Below are 26060 nucleotides of genomic sequence, written 5' to 3'. Positions count from 1 at the left end.
TGAGGCAATTCTTCCCAGACCCTGGGCAGCCTCCTGTGGTGCAGAAGGGCACAGAGGTAAGCAGCAGGAGCAAGGCCCTGGGACAAGAGAAAAGCGCCATCAGCAGCCCCTGCCCTCTCTCTGGGGACAGTCGCTCTCAAACATCCCCAGGGTGAGGGACAAGCTACGGGAAGGTGTCTCATTTCATCCCTTGGGGTGATGTAACATGGCCACCCCTCCCAGGCCACCTCAGCAAATCCCTCCACCAGCTGCTCCTCTGCCCATTAAAAAAAAAAAAAAAAAAAAAAAAAAAAAAACCAGAGAGACAGTTACCAGCTGGATGACAGAGGCAGAGAGACAGAACCACAGACACACAACAGAGTGACTGGACAAGAGGACAGTGTCCAGAAGCCCACCCTCAGCTTGGTGTTGCCAAGGCTGCTGTGTGTCTCCCTGGCAGGCCGGCATCACCCTAACCACCCTTCCCCACACCCTGAATGTCCTGTGATACCATGAGAGAACTTCTTGACTAGTCCAGTAAAGACGCAATGTCCATCCACAGAGAACGAGTGGGTAGGGTTCAGAGGGTGGAGTGCTCACCCTGGTCCTCTCCTACACGGGTGTATGTTACATGCCCACATGTGTACTATGCGTGTTGCCAGGTCAAAGACCAGGGGGTCACCTCAGCTGTCCTGAAGGACTTGGCTACATCAGCCAGTGAGGACCAGAGGTCTGCCTGTCTCTCTGAGCACTGGACTGTAACCAACCTAGCCTATTCTGTGGATGCTGGGGACAGAACGCAGGCCCTCACATCGCTGCCTCCTCCTGTTTTCCCCGCCATCTTCTCTGAACAGCCAAGGATCCAGGAAGGCAGAATAAGTCTCCTGCTCCTGTGTGCAGGGGTGCACAGGCAGGAGGCACTGTCCAAAAGCTAGAGGGACAGCTTCCTAAGGTGACACACACACAAAGTATGCATCTCCAGGGTGGGGCTCAGAGTCCATGTCTACAAATGACAAAAGGTGGCCCAAGGAGACAAGTTTGTTTACCTGCCCCAGCCTGCACACCAAGCCAGTGCTCACGTGACCTTCCGCTCTACTCTAAAAGGTGGCCTGCTAGCCACTCATTATTCTGAAGGGATAGACTCAGAGGGGCTAAAGGTCTTCCTGAACAAAGCCACAAAGGCGGGCAGTAGAGATGCCCCACCACCTGCCTCTGGGGCACAGTCCCGGAGTTCTGTGACTCCAACCTAACCACAGCCAACTGTGTGTGCTAAGGCAGAGATGGCTCTGAGGGCCTTTGTAGTGTTGGGCAAGCATGCTACCACTGAGTTACACAACCAGCCCTCTTTTTAGAGACAAAACAAAACACTATTGTTTTGAGAGAGGGCCTCAAACTTCATCTTCCACCCCTGACAGGTGTGCACTCCCGGCCTCAGGAGGCACTTGGGGTAGAACTCAGAACTTGGCCTATGCAAGACAAGCACTCTACCAACCGAGAGTAGCTCTTGGTCCCTGCTTTCTATCTGGAAACAAGCTTGCTAAATTGCCCAGGTTTGCCTCATCTCCCCCCACCTGCCTTGTAATCCGAGCTGCCCTTGGACACCCTCTCGCTAGCCCTGAACTCGGCAACTTAGGGTGGTTTTGAACTCCCTCTGCAGCAAGGCTGACTTGCTTATCACTGACAAAACGTTCTTTCTCCTCCCAGCACGTACCAACCTAGTCCTGGCAAAATGTTAAAAATTTTTCTTCTTTTCACCCCCTGGGCTATGCCCTCAGGTTGTCTATATGAACTCTGAGGGTTCCTATTCCCACGGGTCACTGTATGTCTTCCCGGAAAACAAGCAAACACACACTTGTCCGGCCTCGGGGATCGAATAGGGACTTGGGTTCGAATCCTGCCGAGTGACCTTGGCAGAATCCCCTCCATCTCCCTTTGGGGTTGGGGATAAGTAGCGCAGGGAACGCGACGTCACCCGAACCCGGGCCCGTCGCACGGCTGCGGCGTCAGGACTCGAACTCATCCCCGGCCCGGCGTCCGTGGGGCCCGAGCGGAAACGCGCGGCGCGGAGGCCGCGAGCCGCCCGGGACCCGGCGGTGGGCGTCGCCATGGTGACCGCGGGGTCTCCGCGAACCTCACCTTCTTCAGCCGCTCCATCAGCACGCTCTTGTTGCCGCTCGAGTCGAGGTTCCGCTTCCGCAGCTCCGCCCGCAGGTCGATCACCCGCAGGTCGCTGAGCCGCCGCGTCCCGGTCTCTGACGCCGCGGAGCTCGCGGCCGCCGCGCCCGCCGCACCCGCGTCTCCTAAACCCGACAGAGTCTCCGCCATTCCAGGGACCCTGGTTCCGTCGCCCACTTCACACAGAACCGGGTCGGTGGGCTTGCGTGCGTGTGCTTTTTGGAATTATTATTATTATGTTTTTGAATCTCGGCACTCTTACCACAAAATGGCGCCGCCTGAGAGGGAACCGCTCCAGCCTCCCCTGAGGCGCACCGCGTCACTGCGCAGGCGCGCCCGGCGCGAGAAGGACGCGCTCCGACGCCTCTGCACAAGCGCCGTGAGTGCGTCGGTGTAGAAGGCGCAGGCGCGTCCCGCCGGGTCTCCCTCCGCCGCGAGCCGCGACGCATGCGCGCTGGCGGTTGCTGCGCCTGCGCGTTGAGGTGCGGGGCGGCCGGCTGGGTCGGAGCGCGTGCGCGGCAGTGAAGTGAAGCGAGAGGCTATCCAGGCTCGGGACGGCCACGCATGCGCATGCAAAAAAAAAAAAAAAAAAAAAAAAAAAAAAAAAAAAAAAGACCGGCGCTTACGACTTGCTGCGCATGCGCATCCTCAGGAGCGAGGCTCGCGAAAGCTCGGACGTGCGCCGGAAGCGGCACGACAGCGAGGTGCGCGTGCGCGTTCGGCAGAAACGACCAAGGCCGCGCTTGGGACCGGTTGCGCGTGCGCGTCACCGACGCGAGGCCGGCGGAAGCTGGGACGTGGGACCGAGGAGGTGCGTCAGAGCGGTGCGCCTGCGCAGCCGCAAAGGGAGGCGGGAGGAAGCGAGTGCGTTTTCCTCTTAGGCGGCGCCATTTTGTGCTCCCAGCCGCCGCAGCCGCGAGCGGCGTGTGTGTGAGGTTGCGGAGCGGGTGGGGAAGTCGCGGAAGCGAGGATGGCGGACCCCGTGGCCGGGTCGGGCGACCCCGGCTCCGGTCCGGTCGCCTCGGAGACCGGGACGCGGCGGCTCAGCGACCTGCGGGTGATCGACCTGAGGGCGGAGCTGAAGAAGCGGAACCTGGACACGGGAGGCAACAAGAGCGTGCTGATGGAGCGGCTGAAGAAGGTGAGCGGGCTCCGGGCCGGCGCCGGGAGCCGGGCGCACCTCTGCTCCCGCAGGCGCGGGGCCTCCCAGCCCGAGGCACCGGCGAGCCGAGGCTGTGTGACCTTGGCCAGCCGCTGCCCCCTCTGTGCCTTGCATTGGCCCAGGGTTCGCACGGTGGGCCGGGGCCGGTCTCCGCGCGCCCGCGTCCACCTCTCTCTACTCCGGGGAGTGCCAGCCGGCCGGCCTCATGCTGGGCTCTGCCCGGGCCGTGCCCACTCCCACTTCTGCTCCCCTCGCACTTTTCTGGCCTCGAGTCTGCTTGTCATCTTGGGTCAACGTGAGATGTCACCTCCCCGCCTGTCTTGTCCCGTGCACTTCTGCACTGGACACTAAGTAGCCTGTGTGGAGCGGGGTTCTTGAGGTTTAGGGCTGCCGCCGGAAGGCGTCAGGATACTTGGAGGGAAAATTGACCAGCTTGCTTCCTTCCCCAGCCCGTGTTACCTTTTTCCTCGAAGAAGGCACCGACTTTCGCCCCGCCCGTCCCCTTTACTTTGGAGATCTCCTGTAGCCCAGGCTGGCCTCAGACTTGCTGTGTAGCCCAGACTAGCCTGGCGCTCCCGATCCCCCTGCCCCCGCCTCCCAAACGCTGGGATTGCCGATGTGCACCGTCGTGGCGGGCTAATGGTACCTCCTGAACCCCGCTCGACCCTTTGCTCTCCTTGAACCGAGGAGTATGTCCTGCCATCGGCCCTGCGTGCGATGAAAGGGCAGGGGAACGTGAGATAAGTGGTCCTTTTGTGAATGGCCACCAACCCTGATTTGGGGTAATACTTGGATTATTTATTTATTTATTTATTTATTTGCCAGTGCCGGAATTATATTCAGGGCTACATGCCACCAGTTGAGTGCATGCCTACAGCGTGATAACCCTGATTCTGAGGCCCAGGCTTTCATCTTTCTTTTCTCTGGATTTTTGGTCTTAGCATGAAAAGGGAGCCAGCTGTGTTGGGTCAGACCTGAAGCCCAGATCGTGAGCGCACACTCACTGAAAGAACAGCTTGTGCCAGGCATTCTTGATAAATTACATTGTTTCAAAATCCACCCTCTCTTTGTCAGGCAGTTAAGGAAGAAGGACAAGAGCCTGAGGAAATTGGCATCAGCTGGGGAACCACGAGCAAGAGGACCGGAAAGAGATGCTCCAAAGGTACCTTCTGTCTCACCCTGGGAAGAGTGTCAAGCTGGGCTGCTGCCCTTCAGACCCCCCCACCACACACACACACTGACTGACCGACCGACCGCTTGGCCTGGGAAATTGGTCTGGGGTATGAATGTCGACTGAGCTGCCGGCCTTGAGGGTCCCCCCTTCCTCCCTCCCTCCCTCTCTCTCTTTGACACACGCATACACACTCCTCATTCACACTGACTACTCCTTTTTGACAAGTGGCCAGTGTCGAGTACAGGAGGAGTACCAGGGCAAGGGCCAAGAAGTGAACTATATGACACAGACACCTCATAAGGATGACATGGTGCTGACTGGCTTTGCCAAGTATGGGCTCTACCCCAAGCCATGGTCAGCACTAGCTTGTTTTCTTGAAAGATGCCGCAGGGAAGTTCTCATAGCCATCCACAGTCTTTTTTTCATCAAAGGTGCACTGAGTTCAGGCTGTGTAGGATGGTTGCTGAGGGAATACAGAGGAATTCATAGCATTTCTAATGGTTGTGGTCTATGTGTGTGCATGCATGTGTGCAGTGTGCATACTTACACATGCGTGTGGGAGGCTGTGGCTCCCTTGGTGTCACATTATCCACCTTGGCTTTTGTCTGTGTTGAGGTTTATTTTATATGTGCATTGTTTGCCTCGGTATGAGTGCACCCCACATGTGCAGTGCCCACAGATCAGAAGCAGGTCTTGGATCCCTTAGAGCTGGAGTCAGGTGGTTGTAAGTCTGTGTGGTTGCTAGAAGCTGAAGCCTCTCCTGTACTTTCAACCACGGAACTGTGTCCAGTCCATCTTCCTTGGCTTTGAAATTGGGTTTACTACCTTGGTGATTTGGCTGGGCTGCTGTAAGTCCTGGGGATCCTCCTGTCCCCACACACCAGCTCTTCATGTGGTGCTGGGGATTGAATCCAGGCCCTTAAGCTCACATGTCCAGTGCTTCACCAGCTGAGCCATTTGCCCATCTCCCTGAAGTCAGTTTTTACCAGCAGCTTCTAGGACAACTTTTCCTCAACACTCAGGAGGCTGAGGCAAGAAGATGGCCAATTCCAGGGAGGCAGGGCTATGTGGGGTTCTTGTTTAAAAAACAACCAAGGACTGATAAATTAGTTCAGCTACTAGAGGTGTTTGCTGCTACTCCTGAGGCACTGTTTGGTCCTCAAGACCCATGTGATAGGGAGAAATGACTGGCTCCAGAAGTTGAACTCCACCTTCCATATCCCAGCCATGCTCCTCGGTGTGTCATATAACTTTTTTTTTTAAAGCGATCACCTTGAAGGCCTAGTGTGCCCCCCTGGTTGCTTGTGTCACAGACACTTGCTGACTGGTCTCAAGCATATCAGATCAGTGGGCAGCATTGTCAGATAAGCCTGGAGGAGGAGGCGGTGGTCTGCTTGGTTGGAGAGTGCCTCCTCTGGGGGTGCTTGGGAGTGGTTTTTAGTGTGATGTGTTAGCCCTTGGCCTCCAGGCCTTCAAAGGTTTTGTGATGGCAACATGGAAGGAAGTTCCAGGAAAGTCATAGCCATTGCTTCTCAGAGGTTGGAGGTAACTCAAAGGGATTGGGTTGGGCAAGTGTCCACCCAGCATTTGTCCCAGAGCCCCCAAACATAAGTGAAATCGCTGAATGGTTCTGACCCCTGCAATTCATGTTGGACTAATTAGTGAATATGTCCCTTGTGCCAGTGTTCAGCAACCATCACTGTGTCCTGTGTTTGAGCTGTGACATGGAGCTCCTGATATGTCCTATGAAGGTACTGCGTGCCACCACAGGGGGCGTGACTATTCTGTGTACCCTCCCACTTTACAGCTGAACAAGGTGCTCTAGGCATCATGGGGGTTATTTGGTTCTGAGAATTGAAGTGGGACCACCAGGCAAGCCCAGCCCACCCAGCTGTGGAATTGGCCTGGGTTTTTTTTTTTGTTTTGTTTTGTTTTTTTTTTTTTTTTTGTTTGTTTTTCGAGACAGGGTTTCTCTGTGGCTTTGGAGCCTGTCCTGGAACTAGCTCTTGTAGACCAGGCTGGTCTCGAACTCAGAGATCCACCTGCCTCTGCCTCCCGAGTGCTGGGATTAAAGGCGTGCGCCACCACCGCCCGGCTTGGCCTGGTTTTTTTATTGTTCGTCCACACTTGAGTTCTTAAAGTTAGAGGGTTCTTTTGGTGTCTGTGGATTGAAGTGTGCATACATGGTCAGCAGTGGATTGGCCTCAGTTGTGATCCATGTGATTTCCTAGGACAGGTTCTCACTGCCTGGCTGGTTGGCCATCAACCCAGGGATCCTCCATTCTCCACTTGCCAGCGTTCTTCAGATAATGTGCACCTTGATCTGTTTTGTTTTTAGTTAGTGTATGTATGTGCACATGCATGTCCGTGAGGATGTGTACACACAAATAACACAGTGCAAGTACAGAGATCAGAGCGGACTTGCTAGGAGCCATTTCTCTCCTTTGTGTGTCAAACTTGGGCTCTTAGGCTTGGCAGCAGCTAGCTGCTTTGCTCACTGAGCCATTTCACTGCTTTTATTTTTGTTTTGACGTTTTTCTGAGTGGTGGCCCACGTCCGCATCAGAGCACAGCTGTCCAGTGGAAATTGGGCATGTGACTCCAGGGGGGGAGTTGGTAATGGATCCAGACACAGGAAGCAGTGAGACAGAAGTGAAGTGAGGCCTGCTCTCAGAGCCTTCTCACAGGGACAGACTTCTTTCAGCAAGGTTCTGCCTCCTCACACTCTCAACCTCTGGGGGGCAATCCCTTTGCAGTCAAACAGCTGTCATAGGAGTCACCTAAGACTCTCGGAAAATACGTAATTACAGGTATGAAGTAGCAACAAAAATAATTCTTTCCTTTTTTAAGACTTTTATTATATATATATATATATATATATATATATATATATATATGCACACTATATATATATATACAGTGTTCTGCCTCCGTGTATGCCTGCAGGCCAGAAGAGGGCAGCAGATCTCATTATAGATGCTTGTGAACCACTAATGTGGGTGCTGGGAATTGAACTCAGGACCTCTGGAAGAGCAGCCAGTGCTTTTGACCCCTGAGCCATCTCTCTAACCCAGCAAAATAATTCTATGGTTGGGGGGTCACCACAACATAAAGAGCTGTATTAAGGCGTCCCAGCATTAGGAAGGTTGAGAACCACTGCCCTGAAAGGTCCATCCATAATCTCCCAACCAGGACTGTGAACTGGACACAAAGTGTTCTGATACCTTGACGTGTGTCATCCAAATCATACCTGGCAAGTGCTTTTATCCGCTGGCATGGGACTGCTGAGTCAGCTAGACTGTCTGGCCCCAAAGTCTGACCCAACTATTTGTCTGCACCACCCTGGCCTTGGGATGACAATGCAGACATCACCACATCCAGCATTTACAGGAGGGTTGGTGGCTGAATTTGGAGTCCTTGTTGATGTTGAGCAATATTCCCAGGCAGTTGTTTCATTGGATGATGCTTGAGTTTTGTTTATGGTTTGATGACTTTCCCAGTATTTAATCTTTTTGGAAGTTACCTGGTGTGTTGGCAACCAACACAAAAGTCAGAGGGACACAGGTCCCTAGGTCATGAATGCCCATTGTGTTTCCATTATGCAGGGTTATAAAGCATCCTGACTATTTCATGCTATTGCCAGGGGTTTCAGGTGATGGCTAGGTCACATGTGTATGTACACACATATACACACAAGCATGCCAGGGATGCTGCTCCCTCCTCCCAGGTCTCAAACTTTGATTGACCCTCAAAAACAGCCCTTTTTCCTCTTTGGGATGCAGTTAGGACACCCTTACAGAGTTCTTTTTCTTTCATAAAACCATTGATGGAACTCAGCTTACCATAGATAATGCCTTAAAAACAGTTGTGGGGCTGAGATGGCTCCATCTCCTGAGTTGTTGCCACAGAATTAATTATAGGGGTGGGCCTGAGTTCATATCCCCAGCACCCAGGGGAAAACCAAGTCTGGTACGTATTTATAGCCACAGTGCTGGGAGGTGGACACAGGAGGATCCTTTGGGTTTGATGTTAGGCAAGTCAGTAGGCTCCAGGTCAATAAGACCCTATACCAGGAATTAATGTGGATAACAGTTTGCGGGAGACACCCATTGTTGACCTCAGACCACAACGTGCACATGTGCATGTACCATGCAAATCAGCCCTAAGTTGCAGGCAAGCACTTGTAGGGAGCAGAATGTAAGTGGACCTAGTCAGCAGTCCAGCATGTCCAGAGACAGCACCACAGGTATCTCATACCCTTGCCTGGGGCGATAGGAGGCAGGGACAGGCATCTCTGAGTCTGTAGATAGGGAGTTCCAGACTTTTCCTCTGTTTTTTTGAGGTGTTTAGTCTGGGGCGTTTTTGAGATCTCCTAAGGCTTTTTATACAGAGTCTGAGAGCTTTGCTAAGATGATTTAAGTCTTGGCTTGGAAAAACATCCACCTAGACAGGATCTCTGCAATACGGAGGAATTCTGAGGCTGGCTCTGGACTCTAACCCAACTGACACTATTCTATAATTAGGATTCAAGATGGAGGAGGAGGGCGGCGAGGACAACGGCCTGGAAGAAGATTCCAGAGATGGGCAGGTGTGTTGGGCCTGGGGGCGGCACACCTTCCCACATCCCATGGTCTTGGTGACTGACAACCTCACTCCCCTCACAGGAGGACGGGGTTGTGACTCTGCAGAGCTCACAGGACAGGGACACCATGGACACAGGTGTGCCAGATGGGACGGAGGCTGAGGACCTCAATGAGCCCTGCTTGGGGGAGGGCAACACCGACGACTGCATTCTTCCTGCCTTCGTTGACAGTAAAGAGTACGTGGCCGCGCAGCTGGGACAGCTTCCAGCTCAGCTCCTGGAGCATGCTGTAGGTAACTTGCAGCCACGCGTGCGCCAGCGGCCCTGGGGGCTCAGCATCAGGGCTACCCAGGTCCTGGTAGAACCAGACCCGATTAATCCCTCCACAGTCAGGTGCCGGTGGCCATTGCTCTGGGATAGCGCAGGGAGTGCTGTGGACTCACGGAGAGGGATGTGTGGGTGGCATGAAGGTTCCTCAGGTCACAAGAGTTTTAAGTGCTGTGGAAACAAGCTCCACAAAACAGGTTGTTTTCGGTCACCTGGTGGTGTTGCTGTCAGCTCTCAAGGCCATAGTCCAGCACATGTCTGTTCCATGGGCACCTGTTGTCTGTTTTAGGCTGACTTTGCATGGCATTCGCAGCTAGTTGATTCAGTGTGGTCTGGTTTCATTCCTGAGGGACTTGCTAAGACTCGGCTTCAACTGAGGCTGGGATCTCTGAACACCTCCTAGTGGGACTGGATAAACTGGAAGTCCTCCACTCGGCACAGTCTGAGTGCAAGTAAGATTGAGGTAGCAAGGCTGGATGAAGAGGCACCCAGTTTCCACCTGGGATGTGAGTCATGCCCTTAGAAATGGCTGGGGAAGTCAGTCCTCGCTCAGCCAGCACAGGGGCACCTGCTGCATGAGGAGAGCCACTGTCAGCCTCAGCCTGGAATCAGGCAACTGTGCTGTCTCAGCTGAGCAGTGATGGGTGCTGTGGAGGAGCGGACAGAGGTGTTCATTGCTCTGGCCTCCACGAAGTCATGTTCTGATTCGTTTTTCCAGGTGAATGAGGATGTCTTTAAGACTCCAGAAGCTTCAGCGTCAGACCTCAAAGTAACTCTGGTGAGTAGTGCCTCCCTGTGGCTCTGCAATGTAGGAGAAGAGACTGAGTGTGTATCTGAGTCTGTGTGCATGAGTGCATGGGTGTATATATGTGCACACGTATTTGTGCATGAGCGTATGGGTTTGTGTATGTGTATGTATGTGTGTGCATGAGTGCATGGGTATGTGGATGCACATGTATTTGTGCATGAGTGCATGGGTGTGTGTATATGTGTATGTATGTGTCTGTGTGCATGGGGGGGCTTCTGAGTGTGTATGCGTGTGCCTGTGTGTAGAGCACACATACACTGGCTGTTCACCCTGTGGCAGTTGCCGAAGGGACAGTTAGGGTAGCAAATGTCCCTTAGGTCACAGTTCCAGGGATTTAGTCAAAGATCAGGTGACTGTATTGTTACATGTCTGAGAGGAAGAACACCATGGCAGTGAGAAAGTGTGCTAGAGGAGGCTGCACATCTCATGGTGGCCAGAGAACAGAGACAGTGCAGATTCCTTCCCCAACCAGCACTTTCCCCTTGTCTGTTCACAACTACCAAAGGAGGGAGCCATTGACGGGGCCAGAGCCCATGATTCAATCACCTCCAAACCTTACAATGTGGTACAGATGCTAGCCGGACCTGCATTTGGAGGCTGCAGTGTGGTTTGTGGAGATATTGCTAGATGGGACTGGGGGACCAGAGGGCCAGGTGGCTGGGCTCTATAAGTGCCTGGAAGGTTCCCAGAGAAATTCAGGCTTGGAGTTAGTGTGGCTGAGTTCAAGGATAAACTTGGTGTGGTGGTGGCCTTAAGGCAAGAACGGATGCAGCTCCTGGGGTTCAGAGATGCTAGTGTTGGGAACTGTGGGGTCCCAGGAGTGTGCAGGGTGTGGCCACTCTCCTGAATGAGTAGGCAGGCTTCCTTAAATCCCAAGCTCAAGGGTCAGGGAGGCACTACCTTGCTCTTCTGTGTCTTTGCTACTTGAAAAATGGGCGGGATGGGATTCGGTCTTATGCTTAGAGGAACACCTCCTGTACACAGGAGCTTCTTCATCGTACAGCTGTATGAAGGGAAGCATCAGTGGATGAAGCCTTGGTGACAGATCTGTGCATGGGGTCCATGGCCGTGCTATTCAGAGTGACATGTGCCCTTCTGTTCTCTCTCCAACAGGCTGATGAAGGAGCCCCCTTGGAACCAGGTACTGCTGAGACAGGCAAAATTGTGGCTTGGCGCCCTGCTGCTTGCGCTTAAGTCCGTCTGTTCTCAAGCTGTGTTATGGTCTCGTAAATCACCCCAGTGGTGGACGGTCCCAGTCACACAGGATCAGAGATTGGAAACCCACTTTATCACCAGATCTGTGTGCGTGCTGTGGCAGTCCAAGGGCAGCCTTGAGGGCAGATGTGACACTTGCATCAGATCATGCAGAGTGTTTGTAAATGGCCCCTGCCTGAGGCTGTGTGTCTACACACGAGGCAGATCTTGTGATACCATACCCAGTCACAGTCAAGGGTTTGAGGCAGTTGAGGCAGGCCAAGGCTGTGTTAGGGCACTTAATCCTGGAGCCACCAATGCCAGAAGAAAAGTGGGTCTCTGCCAAGATGTTCATCCTGGGCCCCTCTGGACTGCCAAGTTCTCACAGGCGAAGAGCAGCTCCAGTCACCTGGGACTGTGGTGCTGACCTCAATCCTTCAAGCTGGGAGCAGCGAGCTCCTCAGTAAACGGTGACTGCCATGGCTTCAGCACCATGAACATTTGGAAGGAAGTCTGAAGACACAAATGTGATTGAAGCCATGAAGAAAGCTGTGGAAGCTGCGCCGTGGTTATGGGGTGGGTGGGAGGGCGCCCCTGCCCTTAGCGCAGGCTGGGGGCGCCTTGGCTGAGGGCGCAGGTAGGGTGCAGGCGCTGTGTAGCGGGTTTTCCAATCTCTGTGTAGCCAGCAGTTCTGTCGGTGTGAGCGGGGCCGCCGCGCCCGAGCCGCAGTTGTGATTGCTTTATTTCCCTGGTGATTAAACCTTGTGCCATTCTATTCCTGTTAAATCCGTAGAAAATGAGAAAATACTCGACATTTTGGGGGAAACTTGTAAATCTGAGCCAGTAAAAGAAGAAGGTTCGGAGCTGGAGCAGCCCTTTGCCCAGGCCACGAGTAGTGTGGGGCCAGACAGGAAGCTGGCGGAGGAAGAGGACCTATTTGAGAGCTGCGGACACCCGGAAGAGGAAGAGCAGGAAGAAGAGCAAGAAGAGAAGGGAGATTTAGCTTTGGTCCACAACAGCGAGTCTGAGTCTCCAAGTACTCGGTGTCAGTGGAGCGAGGCAGACGCCCCGTTAGCAATAGTGAAAAGGGAGCCGGTGAAGGTGATGAGCCAAGGTGCCAAGCGCAGGTGGAAGTACAAGCAGGCCCGACTGCGCCGGGCGCAGACAAAGCTGTCAGGCGAAGGCCCCGGGATGGACCACGAGCCTGTAGGGCTAGAGGAGCCAGTTGAGCAGAGTAGCACAGCTGCCCTGCTCCCGGATGCCACCAGCCAGGAGCTGGTGAGAGCGCCCACAGCAGCTTTGAGCCCTGAACCCCGAGATAGCAAAGACGACGTGAAGAAGTTTGCTTTTGACGCTTGTAATGACGTCCCTGCAGCTCCTAAAGAGTCCTCAGCCAGTGAGGGCGCTGATCAGAGAATGAGGTTTGTTGATTCTCAGTCCTAGACCAGACGCTATCTCCTTTCATTGTCACTAGTGACACACATGAGCTGTTTAGAGCCTGCAGTCGGCAGCCACGCTGCCCAGCGCTAGCTCCTTCAGGCAGCTCCATGTCTCTGCGTATATTTAAGGGGTGATTGGTTTTCCCTTGCTCAGCCTGTCATGGTTGGGTTCTTAAATTGATGACTGGTATTGTATCGCCAGCTAGACTGAATTGCTCTGTAGGGATCTGACACTGTATTCTTGTGGTCAGTTTAATTTGAGACTAATTCCCTGGTAGGTATGCAGCTTTAGCACATTCATTCTTTGAAAGTAGTTCACTTCGCCTTTTCCTTGTTGCAATAACATTTGTTTTTGTCTCTAGCTCTGTTAAGGAAGAACAGGATATAAAGCCAGTCATTAAAGACGAGAGAGGTAGGTGCTTCCCTTGGTTGTGTTTCCATGTGATGATCCGGGTAGGGGCAGACTGTAGGCTACCACATATACCCGTTGCCCTGTCCATGGCCCTTCCCTGAACCACTGTCAGGGTTCTGAGTGTCTGTGCATCACAAGGTAGCACACCCAGACAGGAACACCTCTGCTGTGTTGGGGACAGGTGCCTGCAAAACCCCCTTGAGCTGTCTTGCAAAGCCATCTCTCTGCCACAGGGTATTACTCTGATTATCTGGAGTGAAGACTCTGGTGGCTTCGTGTAAAGTCTCTGCACTGTGAACCTGATGGTTCTGTCCATCCATGGAACCCCAGCCAGCACTAGGGAAGCAGAGGCACAGTGAGCTCTGAGCTTTGCTGCCCCACCTGTCCAGCCTAGTCTGTGAGCTGCAGGCTCATTGGGCTGTGTCTCAGAATAAGGTAGAAAGTAAGGAAGATCCTGGGTGTTGACCTCTGGCCTCCACATGCATGCATGGTCATGGCACAGGGAATCTTGTAACATCTTCCCTGTGTGGTGGCTGTTGAGCTTGGTGGATGGGTCCTGCCTTAGTGGCACTGATGACCTCCTCTCCCCAGGCCATGCCAGCTGTAGCTCGGGAAGGAACCTGTGGGTCAGCGGGCTGTCCTCCAGCACACGTGCTGCTGACCTCAAGAGCCTCTTCAGCAAGCATGGGAAGGTAGGGCCCCACCCCTGCCCACCAGTGAGTGGATGAGGAAGCTGGCCTCTTAGCTCTTAGTGTTCTTTTCCTCGGATGTTGGTTCCCACGCTTGGCAGGCACTCTGGCACTGTAGATCCACCCCCATGATTTGGACTTGGTGACCTAAAGCTCACTGTAGGTCAGGCCGACTTCAGACCCAGCTTCCCTGCCCTGTTTCTTGTTGCTGGAATTGGACTGTCTCCCTCCTAACACATGGGGAGCAGCTGTGGTGACAGGCCTCTGCTGGGAAAGCGCTCACCTGGCTGGCAAGAGCCCTGGGCTCCATACCCAGCACTCCATAAACTAGACACGATCTCAGCACTCTTGAGGTGGCGGCATGAGGACAGATTCACAGTCATTCAAAGTCATCCTGGACACCCCAGTGAATTAGAGGTCAGCTGGGACATAGAAGGAAAGGAGCACCCAATTGGTTCTGCTCAGAGTACCCAGGGTACAACCCAGAGACAGTTCAGGTGAACTTAGCTCTTTGCAGGGAGTCCTCTGAGTCTAAGGCCCAACACAGCAGGCTTGTGTGTGCTCGTAAGGAAACTGTGTCCTTCAGCCTGGAGCATCTTGGAAACTTGAGCAGGAGAGTAGGTCCAGCTTCTCACTACTAGTGCAGTACATGCTTCAGAGCTTCCCTTGGGGACAGGAGAGACTACCTGCCCTGGGATAGTCTGAGCACTGGGACACAGCTCTCTGGACACGGGTGTGGCCCTGCAGAAGTCTTCATTATCCCTTGCTGCAGGCCTACACAGCTGCTCTGAGCAAACAGTTGTCAGGCCCACTGCAGGTGGTGTCATAAGACAAGCCCTGAGGCTCCCACTGTTTGTGGTTATAGCTGCTGTTTTCCTGCATGCACTGCAGGGTGCAGAGGCCAAGAGTGCCCTAGCTACATACACAGGAGAGCCTGTGAGCCTGGTTATCTGCATAAATCTCAAGGACAGCAGCAGGGGCTGAAAGTTGGAGGGGGTTGTTTTTTTTTCCCCATTCTTTTAACCCCCCACCCCTGCTGAAGGTCAGGTTACTAATACAGTGGTCAAGGGTGGGCCAGGTGCACATCTAGACATGAGCAGCATCTCCATTATGAGAAGAGAGGTATGTAGAGGGACACATGTCCGAGGGTGCTGTGCCCCCAGTCCCTGGCTCTCTGTCCGAAGTCCAAGCCTTTTGGTACAGTTGTCCCTCTGGCTGTTTGACTCCCTGGATGCTGGGGGCGGGGGGCATGCGAGTGATGTTCTGTGTGCTGGAGTGCAGCATGGTGTCGACTCCTGCTGCTTTGCTGTTTTCACATTACCAGTTATGTTTGACATGAAAAGCAGAGTTCAGCAGCCTTCAGGCCTCCCTCCTGCAACACAGGTGACAGTTGAGGGCTCAGTGTCTGAAGAGGGCAACCTTGCTCTTCCGTGAACAGACACCCTGTCCAACTGGGCTTGATTTATTTGTCTTTGTTCAACTACCCACTAAATTTTTCTCCCAGCATTTTCAGAAGAACATGTTGGGTTTTTCTGGGCTCTGCTTTTTTAGCTCCCAGCTCTCCTACCTCCCCAGGCCTGGATGGAGTCCCTGCTTTTGTGGCGTTCTAGTAGATTTTCTTGCACTTTGTTCTGTGGCCTCTGCTGTATGATGCCAATCTTTCACCTCCAGAAACTGGGTTCTGGTGATTTGCAGGTTCTTATACTTTGCTAATATGCTGAGCAACTTGTTGCCTCAGCAGATTCTGGCATGCAAATTGTCCCATATCACCTGTGACTGGTCATAGTGCACCCCTATCAGCTGCTGTGTCACCTGCTGGCTGTCCTATATGGGCAGTGAGTGACCTGCCTTCCACAGGGCCTTCTCCCTATCTGAGAGGGGCCCTGAATGTATACCTCCCCATGCATGGCTCAAGCCACTCCCATCCAGCTCAGAGCTTCTACAACCCTCAGCTCACCTTTAACCAACCTCAGTTTCTCTCCCTGCCCATGGCCCAGAAACTCCGGGCTTGAAACAAGCAGTCTGAATGGTTTGTGTGTGTCTGGCAAAGCACCAGCCCTTCCCTTTGTTGTTGTGGCTACCACCTCTAGGCACGGGGCCTGGCACAGAAGCCATAGCCTGGCAGGGGTTACCTTTGGCTGTGCGAGATCTGACTAGATTTCATGTCTGTTCATGTGACACTTGACTGGCTCTATGTACTGTTTGTCACCATGAGAGCTGCTGTGCTCTGACCAGTGGAGATTGTCTAGGACTCAGAGGTGACTAGGCAGAACTGAGTGCTGAGGATGGCAGCAGTGGGTGTCTGGTGCTTGATCCTTCATGAGCCCTGTGTCTTGTGACGGGGCCATGTGTGTCCTTACACTAGTGTATTCTTTCCCTCGGAGGTTGTTGGGGCCAAGGTGGTCACCAACGCCCGGAGTCCTGGGGCTCGGTGCTATGGATTTGTGACCATGTCCACATCAGATGAGGCCACCAAATGCATCAGCCACCTGCACAGAACCGAACTGCATGGAAGGATGATCTCCGTGGAGAAGGTGAGGTGCCTGCTGTCGCCACCACAACAATGACAGGGCTGTGCTCCCCCCAAGTCACCACCGCCCCGTTACATTCTAGGCCAAAAACGAGCCCTCCGGGAAGAAGTCGGCAGACAGGAGATCTTGTGACCTGAAGGAGAAGGTGCCAGGGCCGGACAGGCCTCACCCTGTGGAGATCAAGACGGAGAAGTACAGTGACGTGGCGGCCCTGTCCCGTGGGGTCCCAGTACCCTTCCAAACCCCACTTCTCAGCTGGTAGCCACAGAACAGGCAATGCAATCCTTAGTCAGAGCCCAGAGCCAAGTCACTGAGTAGCTTCCCAGCAGGCTCCATACCAGCCGTGGCAGGGGGTGCTAGTGTGGCCACCTGGCCAGCCTTGACCTGGAAGGGTTTCCTGCACCAACTCATCCAGATGTGCACTGCATTTGCCAGCTCACGGCCTTCCTGCCACAGTGCTGACCTTGAGCGGGCCACGTGTCCAACCCTGACAAGTGTTGCACAGCACCGTGTTCACGCAGATATTAAAAATGTCCCTGGCATGCCGCACATCCCCACGGCATCCTTAGCACTTGGAGCCAGGGTCTCAGGAGTGCTCTTGCCAAGGGACATGACTTATGTTTTGAGCAGAAATAGACAGGAAACCTGGCAAGTCCCTGACAGCTTGTGTCCTTGCCAGCATTGAGGGAATTTTCACAGGAGAGCTCCATGGTGGGGAAGGTAGCTATTAAGTACCACATGGGTGTTGTTAGGGTGCAAGTGAGACTGGGCTTTGCAGCTGCACATAGGCTCCCTAGATTAGTGGGGAGCAAGCTGGCCTTAGAGTGGTTGCTGTTCCTCAAATCCCACAGTGAGGATGACAGCAGTGAACCAGAATGCTGAGCGTTAGGGCGTTACTGGGACCATGCATCAGACCCTGCCACCTGGCCCTTTGTGGAAGGTGCAGGCTCTGGGGAAGCACCCAGCAGCATAAGTGGGGCTAGGACTATACCTTTGTGGCTAGACATGGCAGATGGCACACCTATGGCCTGCTAATAGGGAGGAACACTCAGAGGCTTATTCTGTGGTGCCCTCTTGGGACATGGTAGCAGAAACAGTTGGTTGTCTGCAGATTAAAGATTAAAACTATTGGAGCTGGAGAGATGGCTCCGTGGTTAAGAGCATTGCCTGCTCTTCCAAAGGTCCTGAATTCAATTCCCGGCCATGTAATGAGGTCTGGTGCCCTCTTCTGGCCTTCAGGCATACACACAGACAGAATATTATATACATAATAAATAAATTTTTTAAAAAAAGATTAAAACTGTTACCAAAAATTGTGGGGAGTTCCAGCAGAGCCATTATAATGCCTGGGAAATTAGGGTCCCCTCTTGGGGCACTGAGTCTCACTAATAAATGAATTTGAAAACAGACATAAATGCAGGCTGATTCATGAGAGTCTAAAGAGAGAATCCAGGCAAAAAGTGTAAGAACAAGTCAGGTCTCTGGCCAGCACCTGAAAGGCAGGTGGGAATCAGCAATAATAAGTGGGGCTAGGACTATACCTTTGTGGCAACAAAGCCATAGAACAACAGGCCATAGAAGGTGGACCCCCTCCTGCAGCTCTGGGAAGGAAAGGGGGCTGTGGCTGGGTAAACACTGTGCCTGGTGTGTAAGAGTCTAAAAACTGGGGGGGGGGGGGTGTCAGGCCGAGCTTGCTCCCTGGGCTGATACCATGGGGATTCTGCCTTGCTTGTCAGTCAACATAGGGGTCAGGTAATTGGTGTTGATTTATTTAGAGATTGCATCTCACCTTGTGGCCTAAGCTGCATCTGCTGTAGTCTCCCAGAAGCTGGAGAGACGGGTTTACCCACTACCCTTGATTTAAATATTCTGTGGAAGTATTTTTAGGGTGGGCAAGGTGGCCCAGCTGGTAAGGTGTTTGCCAAGACTGATGGCCTGGGTTTGATTCCAGAGTCTACTTGGTGGGAGAGCCCGTTCCTACAAGTTGTCCTCTGCCCTCTTAGTGCATGCTTATGAGTACACCCACACACAGAAACAGTAAATATTAGACTGGGCGTTTGCTCCCGCCCTGACTTCCATCCCTAGCACCAATGGAGAACCAGGTGTCATGGCACATGCCTTCCACCCCAGCATCAAGAGACAGGAACGTCAGCAGTGTTGGGTTAGCTGAAGGTGCTGGGTCCAGGAGTACTCTAGACCGATCTTCCAGCTTTTAGGCCGCTCAAGAGAAGCGGGTGGTGCAGGCCTCATATCTTCTTCACTGGTGGGTGGGGCTGGTAATTCCCATGTAGGTCACCTGTCGTCTACAGCTTACTGTTTTCAACAGAACTGTGATCAAGAAGGAAGAGAAGCAGGAAAGAAAGGAGGAAAAAAGGCCAGAAGACATTAAAAAAGAGAAGGATCAAGATGAGCTCACACCAGGAGCTGCTAGTCGGTCTCGAGTCGCCAAGTCAGGTGGGCTGTGTCTTGGACACTGGTGGAAGGGGTGGAGACATGGCAGGGGAGGGGGAGGACCCAGGCAGGAGGGCAACCAAGGTTTGCCCCACTCGCTGGGTTTTTCTTTGTCTTATATAGCAATAATCATAGACCATGTGATAGAACAGAAGTTTCTATTCTGCAAATCAGGCATAGGGACATGGACCTATATCACCCTGCTCAAAACTGTGGCAGGGAGATTGTGGTCAAGGCTAGCTATGACAGCCTAACAAACCCCTGTCACAAAATCACAGCATCAGGTGTGCACCAGACCAGATGGGTGGAGTCTGGGGGGTAGGCACTGCCACACAAGAGGAAGAAAGGGGGCTTGCTCCACAGTAGAGGGTTAGGCCTAGTCAGGCCTGAGGCCTAGGGCTATATGTGCAGTCCAGTTCCTCCAGGTCCCTGTCCTGTCAAGGGCATGGTAGATGCCCTAGAGCACAGACTGCACTCAGAGAGCCAAGGCAGGAGGGCACCTTGATAAACCCATCTCAGGTCAAAGCAGACAGCTTCTGCTGGGACCCTTTATAAATGTGCCTGTGCCTTGTGTGTGCTCACGTCCACAGTGACCTCAGCAGGTTGCTCCCCTGGTGGTGCTCACTCAAGTGATAACACAGAGCCCTCTACTGCTGCTGAGCATGTGTTGCAGCTGGCATTCACTAGCTAGCACTGTGCCGTTTCCCTGGCCCCATGCATGATATTCCATGCTGTTTCCTCCCATTTGATATTGGTCAACTGCACTACCTGTTGTCAAGTTTGTCTGAGATCCTGTTTCATCTTCTGTTGAGCCCAGTGGCTCCCTCCCCTAAAACAGCTTGAGATGCTCCTCAACAAAAACTAAGATTTTAAAACTAAAAATGCCAGTCATCTTTAATCCCAACACTTAGGAAACAGAGGGAGACAGAGACTGATATATCTGAGTTTGAGCTCTGCCTAGTCTACATAGTGAGTTTCAAGATAGCCAGGACTACACAGAGAAAGCATTCTGTCTTGAAAACAGCAAAATGAAAGGAAATTACAGCTTCTCCATGTGTTCAGCCTCCCCAGAGGCACCATTTTCCTGATGGTTGCACCTTGAGCCTGCAGTACAGAGATGCCCAGTCTGCCTCACCACACAGTGAGGAAACTTGCCCACTGCTGGGTGATACTCCCACCAGGGCCACACTCTCCACACACTCGTGGGGGTCTGCAAGGCTGAGTATAGTGTGTCCATGTGCTCATGGCTGCCTGTGCTTTCATGCAGGAAGCAGAGGCACGGAACGTACAGTTGTGATGGACAAGTCCAAGGGCGAACCCGTCATCAGCGTGAAGGCCACAAGCAGGTCAAAGGACAGAGTAAGCATTGAGTGACAGGTCTGGGCCCTGGCTGTCATCCCTGTCCAGCTTTACCCACCTTCAGAACAGGAACCAAGGCATGGGCAGCCTTGGCAGAGATGGGCCCATCTGGCATAGTCTAGTGTAATGATGACATGTTCATTTCTGCTGTTGGCCTTGTGCCAAGTGAACCCAAAGGAAAGTAGGGCCTTGTCTTTGGCGGCACCAGGGAGGTGTATAGGCCTGTCTGAGACTCTTCACTCTGGAACCATCTATCCAAAAAAACCAGGCTAGCACACTGTGTGGTCCATCAGGCACAGGGCTGGGGTGCATCCAATGATGAGTGCAGGCTCACATGGCAGTGCCTGCTGTTTCCACTCCTGCAGGGGACGTAAATGAGCATTTGATTGGAAGCGCCTATAGCTCTCAGGGCTACCCTCTGACCCCCAAGTACAATCCTAAAACCAGCAACTGCCCTCGCAAAGACCATGGAGTGGGGCGACAATCAGTGTAACTGTGCAGGACACAGCTTCACACTGTAGAATTGTGAGGGCAGGAGCCCCTCGTAGCTAATGGCTAGCTTTATGCCAGAACCCCACTTCTGTCATTTTCCTTGTTGTTTACATGCATGTAGAGCAGCTCAGGGATCCCCATGAGCTACCAGCCTGGTCCTCTGAATTCAGAGCTTTCTGGTTGTTCCAAATAGGAAATTCTGGTGCTGCCCTCAGGATTTGTGGGGCTTTGGCCAACCCTGCCTTCCACAAACATCCTGGCCGTAAGAGCCAGACAGTGGTGGTGCAAGTCTTTAACCCTAGCAATTAGGAGTCAAACAAGGCACTGTTTATGAGTTTCGGGACAGTCAGGGTTACACAGAAAAACCCTGTCTCAAAAAGAAAAATCATAGGGCCAGAAGAGCCGGTATGAGCTCTCTGTGTCTTAGGCCAGCCTTGAACTTGCCCTCCCACGTTACAGGCTACAGGTGGATGGTCCCACAGCAGTTTGGTTTAGCGTAGGATGAATTCAGATGTCCTGTCACTGCTGTATGCAGTGAAACTAGGCAAGATGACATGTGCCAGGCCAGCCAACAAGGCTCATGACAGGGACCCTTACCCTCTGCACACCGCTCAGTTCTGACTAAGTCACTCTGGTCAGCAGAGCTCCAAAAGTCAGGACCGCAAGTCAGAGGGCCGGGAGAAGAGAGACATCCTGTCTTTTGACAAAATCAAGGAGCAGAGGGAGCGTGAACGCCAGAGACAGCGGGAGCGCGAGATCCGGGAGACAGAGCGTCGACGGTGAGTGGCAGCACTGGCTTAGCCTGCCTTAGTTCTTGTCTAAGGTTGGAAATGGTTCCTGGCACCATCAGAGGGTGTAAGGAGTAGTGTCCCTCAGAGCCAGGTGTGTTCCTGGCAAAGCAGACCAAGGCCTGGCTGACAGAGGACCTTTGGCCTCTGCGGAGCCCTGATGGGGAGGGCTTGGCTGAGGCTGCAGCCTGCTGTCTGGGCTGATGGCCACCTGCCTGCAGGGAGCGGGAGCAGCGGGAGCGCGAACAGCGACTGGACGCCTTCCAGGAGCGGCGCGAGAAGGCACGCATACAGCGGGAACGGCTGCAGCTCCAGTGCCAGCGGCAGAGACTAGAACGGGAGCGGCTAGAGCGGGAGCGGCTGGAACGCGAGCGTATGCGTGTGGAGCGCGAAAGGCGCAAGGAGCAGCAGCGCATTATGCGTGAGCGTGAGGAGCTGCGGCGGCAGCAAGAGCAGCTGCGGGCTGAGCAGGAGCGGCGGGCGCTGCGCAGACCCTATGATCTGGAAGCCCGGTAAGTATCATGCCATGCCGGGTGCTGCCTCCTCTATGGAAAGCCATGTGGTGCTGTTCCTTGGCCAGCTCTCTGTGCTGTGGCCACTCTGCTTGCATCCTGTATTCATGGGCAGTGAGAGGCCATGGAGAGAGCAAGATGCTGCCGACTCTGAGCCAGTAGACAGCATGCTGAGGGAGCCTGGAGGAGGCTCAGGCACCTGTGATTCCCATCGCTTTCACACAGTCCCAGGGGATAGGTTGACAGGGGAAGAGGCATGGGGACCCAGTGTGGTCCAACACTGCTAATACCTGTGGTGCTGGTGATAGCCAGCTCCCAGCAGCCTGCCTCCATCCTGAGGTGACAGCACCATTGAGTACTGGGATGCTGCTGCTGTCACCTTGAATGAAGTATTTTTGCAAAACCCAAACCAGGAGAGAGGACAGCTACTGGCCTGAAGGGAAGCGTGCAGCCATGGAGGACAGGTACCGAGACTTCCCACGGCCGGATCACCACTTCCACGACTTTGACCACCGGGAACGTGGCCACTACCAGGAGCATGTCATAGACAGGTCAGCTCCTCCCCTGCAGCTGCTCCCCAGGGTCATCAGGTGTGGCAGGTGGGTCCTAGTGCTCTCTGAAAAGCTCATTGCTTCCTGGGACCTCCACAGGACAACTGCAGGTATCACCAGGGAACACCAGACACCCTGTACCCACATGGTGGCTCCGCTGTCTTGACTTACAAGACCCCTCGTGCCTCCCAGAGGAGGCTAGTGCCTCCTGGGCCTGTGCTCACACTGTACTCCTGCTTTCCTGGGGTCTTGTCATGGCTGTTACTCCGGCTCCCCAGGCTGTCTGTATTCCAGATCAACTCGCCCCTGTCCATTGTAGACGCAAAATCGCTCTCCTGGGTCTCGGGCTTTATGGAGACTGTTGCTGCCTGTTCTGCCCTGGCTCCCACCTCCAGTCCCATCCTTGCCATTGTATTCCTAGAACAGAGATGCTGATGGGGAAGGGAAATACAGAACTTGTCCCCAAGGGAGACTTCTGCCTCCACCCCACTCCCATGCGCTCTCATATCATTGCCCTGTTCCCTTTGCAGGAGAGATGGATCCAGACCAGGAATGGAGGAACGTGATGGGCAGGTGAGTGGCAGTGGTCACCTATGGCCCCTGCTGGGGAAGGAACAGCAGCTCAATTGCCCCTTAGTTAGGAACTTGGTGTCTTTGCCCTAGGGACCTTCATTGCCCCTCCAGTTGAGCTGTGTGCTGGGTGTCATGAGAATCCACCATGGCCTGAGTCTCCAAAGAAGATAGGGTCCTGTGGGATGGGCTTAGGTCAAGACAGGGCTTTGGAAAAGCTTCTCCCTAGGTGTCCCTTGTTCCTTGGTCAACAAGAGAGCTCCAGTGGGGTGTGCACAGGCTGAGCTGCCTCATAGGTACTTTGCCACCCAGCTTTATTGGACATCTAGGGGATGTGGGCTCAGTAGAGAGGGGACAGAGGCTTGGTAGAGTATTGGAGCCGGGCCCTGTGTGTGCATGGGCCCCAGGAAACAGCCCCGTCTCTCCCGTGCCCTCCTGCAGCACTACCTAGATGACCACCACAGCCACGGAGCCACCGTTGAGCACCACGGCTGGGACTCCCGGGACAGCTGGCATGGCTACGGCTCTGACAGTGTGAATGAAGGCCAAGGCCTGCCCCCTACCCCCAGGTAAGTGCCCTCTGCAGGAAGAGCCTGGGGTGGCTTCTGGGTGCTCACGGAGAGGACAGGTGGTTTGAGGTGGAGCACAGGCTGGCTTCTACGCTGTCTGCTGACAGTTTCTCACTGGAGCCTGCATGTAGTAGAGTGTTTTCATACTGAAAAACGTATGCCACAGCAGCCTGCATGTCACCCACCTGGACCATGCACCACGAATCCACCTTTCTGGCTGTGTTCCCCATCCCAGATGCTTCCCATCCTACAGACATAATCACACACTTGTGCCCCTTTGTGTCTGGGTCTCACTGAATACTGTCCTTGAGACCCCTCTATGCTGTGGACATACTCTAGACACTGCCATTTTCTCCCCATTGGGCTGTTAAAGCAAGGTGTGCCGTGCCCTGTCAGCTGTGGGTCATGCTGCCAGCATTTGCTGCCCATGTGTTTTGTCTCAGCACAAACACTGTGACTGCTTGTGGCCTTACAGTGTGGGTGCCTTGGTGACTCTTCTTTCCCTTGTGGTGCCTGGCACCTTAATTGCCCACCTCTGGCCACAGTCCCATCTTTGAAGATGCCCTGGAGTTGGGCTCTTTATAGTGTGATGGGAAGTGAGTGGAGACAGCCATGTTCTGTTTGTCAAAGAGTCGGCAGAGAATGGGCAGAGCACAACTCACGGTTGGAGGAGCAGCAGATTCCTGCCTGGCACAGTGCTGTGGACACAAACACGACAGGCCATGAGCACATACGGTGGCGAGGTACCAAGGGGGCTGTTGGGGCGGATGAGCACCAGGTCAATACAGGCAGAGTCCACAGAGCCATCTGTCCTACAGGTGCTGAGCGGGGCCTTGCAGGACCTGGGCATGCGTATGTGGCAGCAGGCCGGGGTGGCATGGCTGGGTAAGAAGGCTGCAATGCCTGCCACTGTCTTCTCCTTTCTCCCTCCCTCTGCCCGATTACACACTGGCTTGTCTGGTGTTCGGAGTGAACTGTATAGGGTCCTGTTCTCTGCAGGGTGGCACCTGTAGTACCAGGCTTGACCCTTGCAAACCATCTACCTTTGTTCTAGGCAAAGCAGCTTTGCACATGGTGGACATTCCCAGGGCCATGTGATACCTGCTGGTGGACTAGAAGGTGGTGGCGTGACCAGCCAGGACCAGGGTGGCAGAGTCCTCCACCCCCACCTTCACCCGCACTTCACCCGCCGCTACTGAGCTGCTGTGGACCAAACCCTGCTGCTCCATGGAGGCAGAGGCTGTAGCTCAAGCCACTTTGCACTTAATGGCACCACCAGCAGTCGCAGGTTCTGCCACGTGTCTATGTGAACTCACTCTCCTGGTGTTTTTAATAAACGTGTCCTATTCTGCCATTTGTAAGACAAGGTATCTGTTGTCAGGCATTCCGTACCCCTCGAATGACCTGTTCCATCCCGCCCAGCTCCTGTGGCTGCAGCTGTGTCCCCGCTCAGGGCCTAGGCTCGGGCGTGGCGAAATTGAAATCTCAGCCAGACCTGTGAGGTTGGGGTGACAGGTTCTCCTGGGAGTGTTCTGTGTCAGCCACTGCTGGAGAGGTGTCCATAGTAGCTGGCCTGTAGTGCCTGACAGCTCCAGGGCCTGCAGAGACCACCACAAACATTTTTTGAAGAATAGGGATATGGTGAGGAAGGGCTGTGGTGTTGAGGGACAACTGTAGAGCCACCAGCCACCTTTCCTCATCTAGACCTGGTACAGAAACCTGAGATGGCTTTTCCTGGAGGCCTTGAAAAGCCACAGCCTGATGGTGCCCAGTCAGGCAGTGTCAGCCAGGCTTTAGCTGCAGAACAACCCAGCTCAACATCCATCCCCATCCCTCTGATCACAGGCTCAGGTGTGAGCATCCAAACCCCTGTGACCATGGCACGAGGGTGAGAGGTCCCTGCATGGTGACTGAGGGTCAGATTGGGTTTTCCTGAGCAGTTGCCAGCACCACAAACTGACTGAATTCACTGGGTTCTTTGAGCCACAGTGAGTTGTCCAACCTGCCTTGGGCTGTCTCTGAGGATCCTTGTGCCCAACCACCACCAGTGCTGGGTGGTACCAAGCCTTCCTCTGTGTTTCCCAGCCTGCCAGAGCACATCTTGCCACACCTCAGGCCAGCAAGGTCTGTCCCCAAGGCTGTATTTGGTCCCCTGGGATGTCAGGGCTGGCCTTGCCACAGCTTTATTAAAGAGTGAGGAGGCAGGCCCTTGTTGCACTGGGGCCTGCTAGCACGTCAGCAATTCCACCTCTGTTGGCAGGGTTAGCGGTCCACATGGCATCCCAGTACCAGCATTG

At 53.9% G+C, this 26060-nt stretch overlaps 2 protein-coding genes across 7 annotated transcripts in view; one reads left to right on the top strand and one right to left on the bottom strand.

The window, feature by feature from the left end:
- Safb (scaffold attachment factor B) overlaps positions 1 to 2545 on the bottom strand; it is a 29718-nt gene extending 27173 nt beyond the window's left edge. Inside the window, exon 1 of one of the 2 annotated variants that reach the window (XM_038321068.2) lies at positions 2116 to 2545. In XM_038321068.2, coding sequence (XP_038176996.1) covers positions 2116 to 2304 — 189 coding nt within the window. In that variant the 5' untranslated portion in view covers positions 2305 to 2545. The remainder of the gene's footprint in view (positions 1 to 2115) is intronic. The other variant, XM_038321069.2, reaches the window with a different exon arrangement.
- A 407-nt stretch (positions 2546 to 2952) lies between these two features.
- Positions 2953 to 25117, top strand: Safb2 (scaffold attachment factor B2). 5 transcript variants are annotated; one of them, XM_038324598.2, is made up of 22 exons: positions 3235 to 3295; positions 4391 to 4478; positions 9013 to 9077; positions 9154 to 9208; positions 9303 to 9360; positions 10117 to 10176; positions 11320 to 11347; positions 12194 to 12821; positions 13202 to 13251; positions 13843 to 13943; positions 16325 to 16474; positions 16554 to 16663; positions 18798 to 18925; positions 20190 to 20281; positions 21416 to 21552; positions 21783 to 22073; positions 22487 to 22624; positions 23155 to 23197; positions 23636 to 23763; positions 24394 to 24506; positions 24582 to 24648; positions 24818 to 25117. In XM_038324598.2, the coding sequence occupies exons 2-22, from the start codon at positions 4468 to 4470 to the stop codon at positions 24960 to 24962; spliced, it is 2598 nt and encodes an 865-aa protein (XP_038180526.1). In that variant the 5' UTR covers positions 3235 to 3295; positions 4391 to 4467; the 3' UTR covers positions 24963 to 25117. The 5 variants fall into 5 exon arrangements, with proteins under 5 accessions (XP_038180508.1, XP_038180516.1, XP_038180501.1 ...); XM_038324607.2 differs by having other exon boundaries at positions 3258 to 3295; positions 4395 to 4478; XM_038324588.2 differs by lacking the exon at positions 9013 to 9077 and having other exon boundaries at positions 2954 to 3295.
- Positions 25118 to 26060: the final 943 nt, after the last annotated feature.

Source organism: Arvicola amphibius, chromosome 1 (genome assembly GCF_903992535.2).
Source record: "Arvicola amphibius chromosome 1, mArvAmp1.2, whole genome shotgun sequence".
Taxonomy (NCBI): domain Eukaryota; kingdom Metazoa; phylum Chordata; class Mammalia; order Rodentia; family Cricetidae; genus Arvicola; species Arvicola amphibius.
The sequence above is the reverse complement of the archived record's forward strand: the minus strand, read 5'-3'. Positions and strand labels throughout refer to the sequence as shown.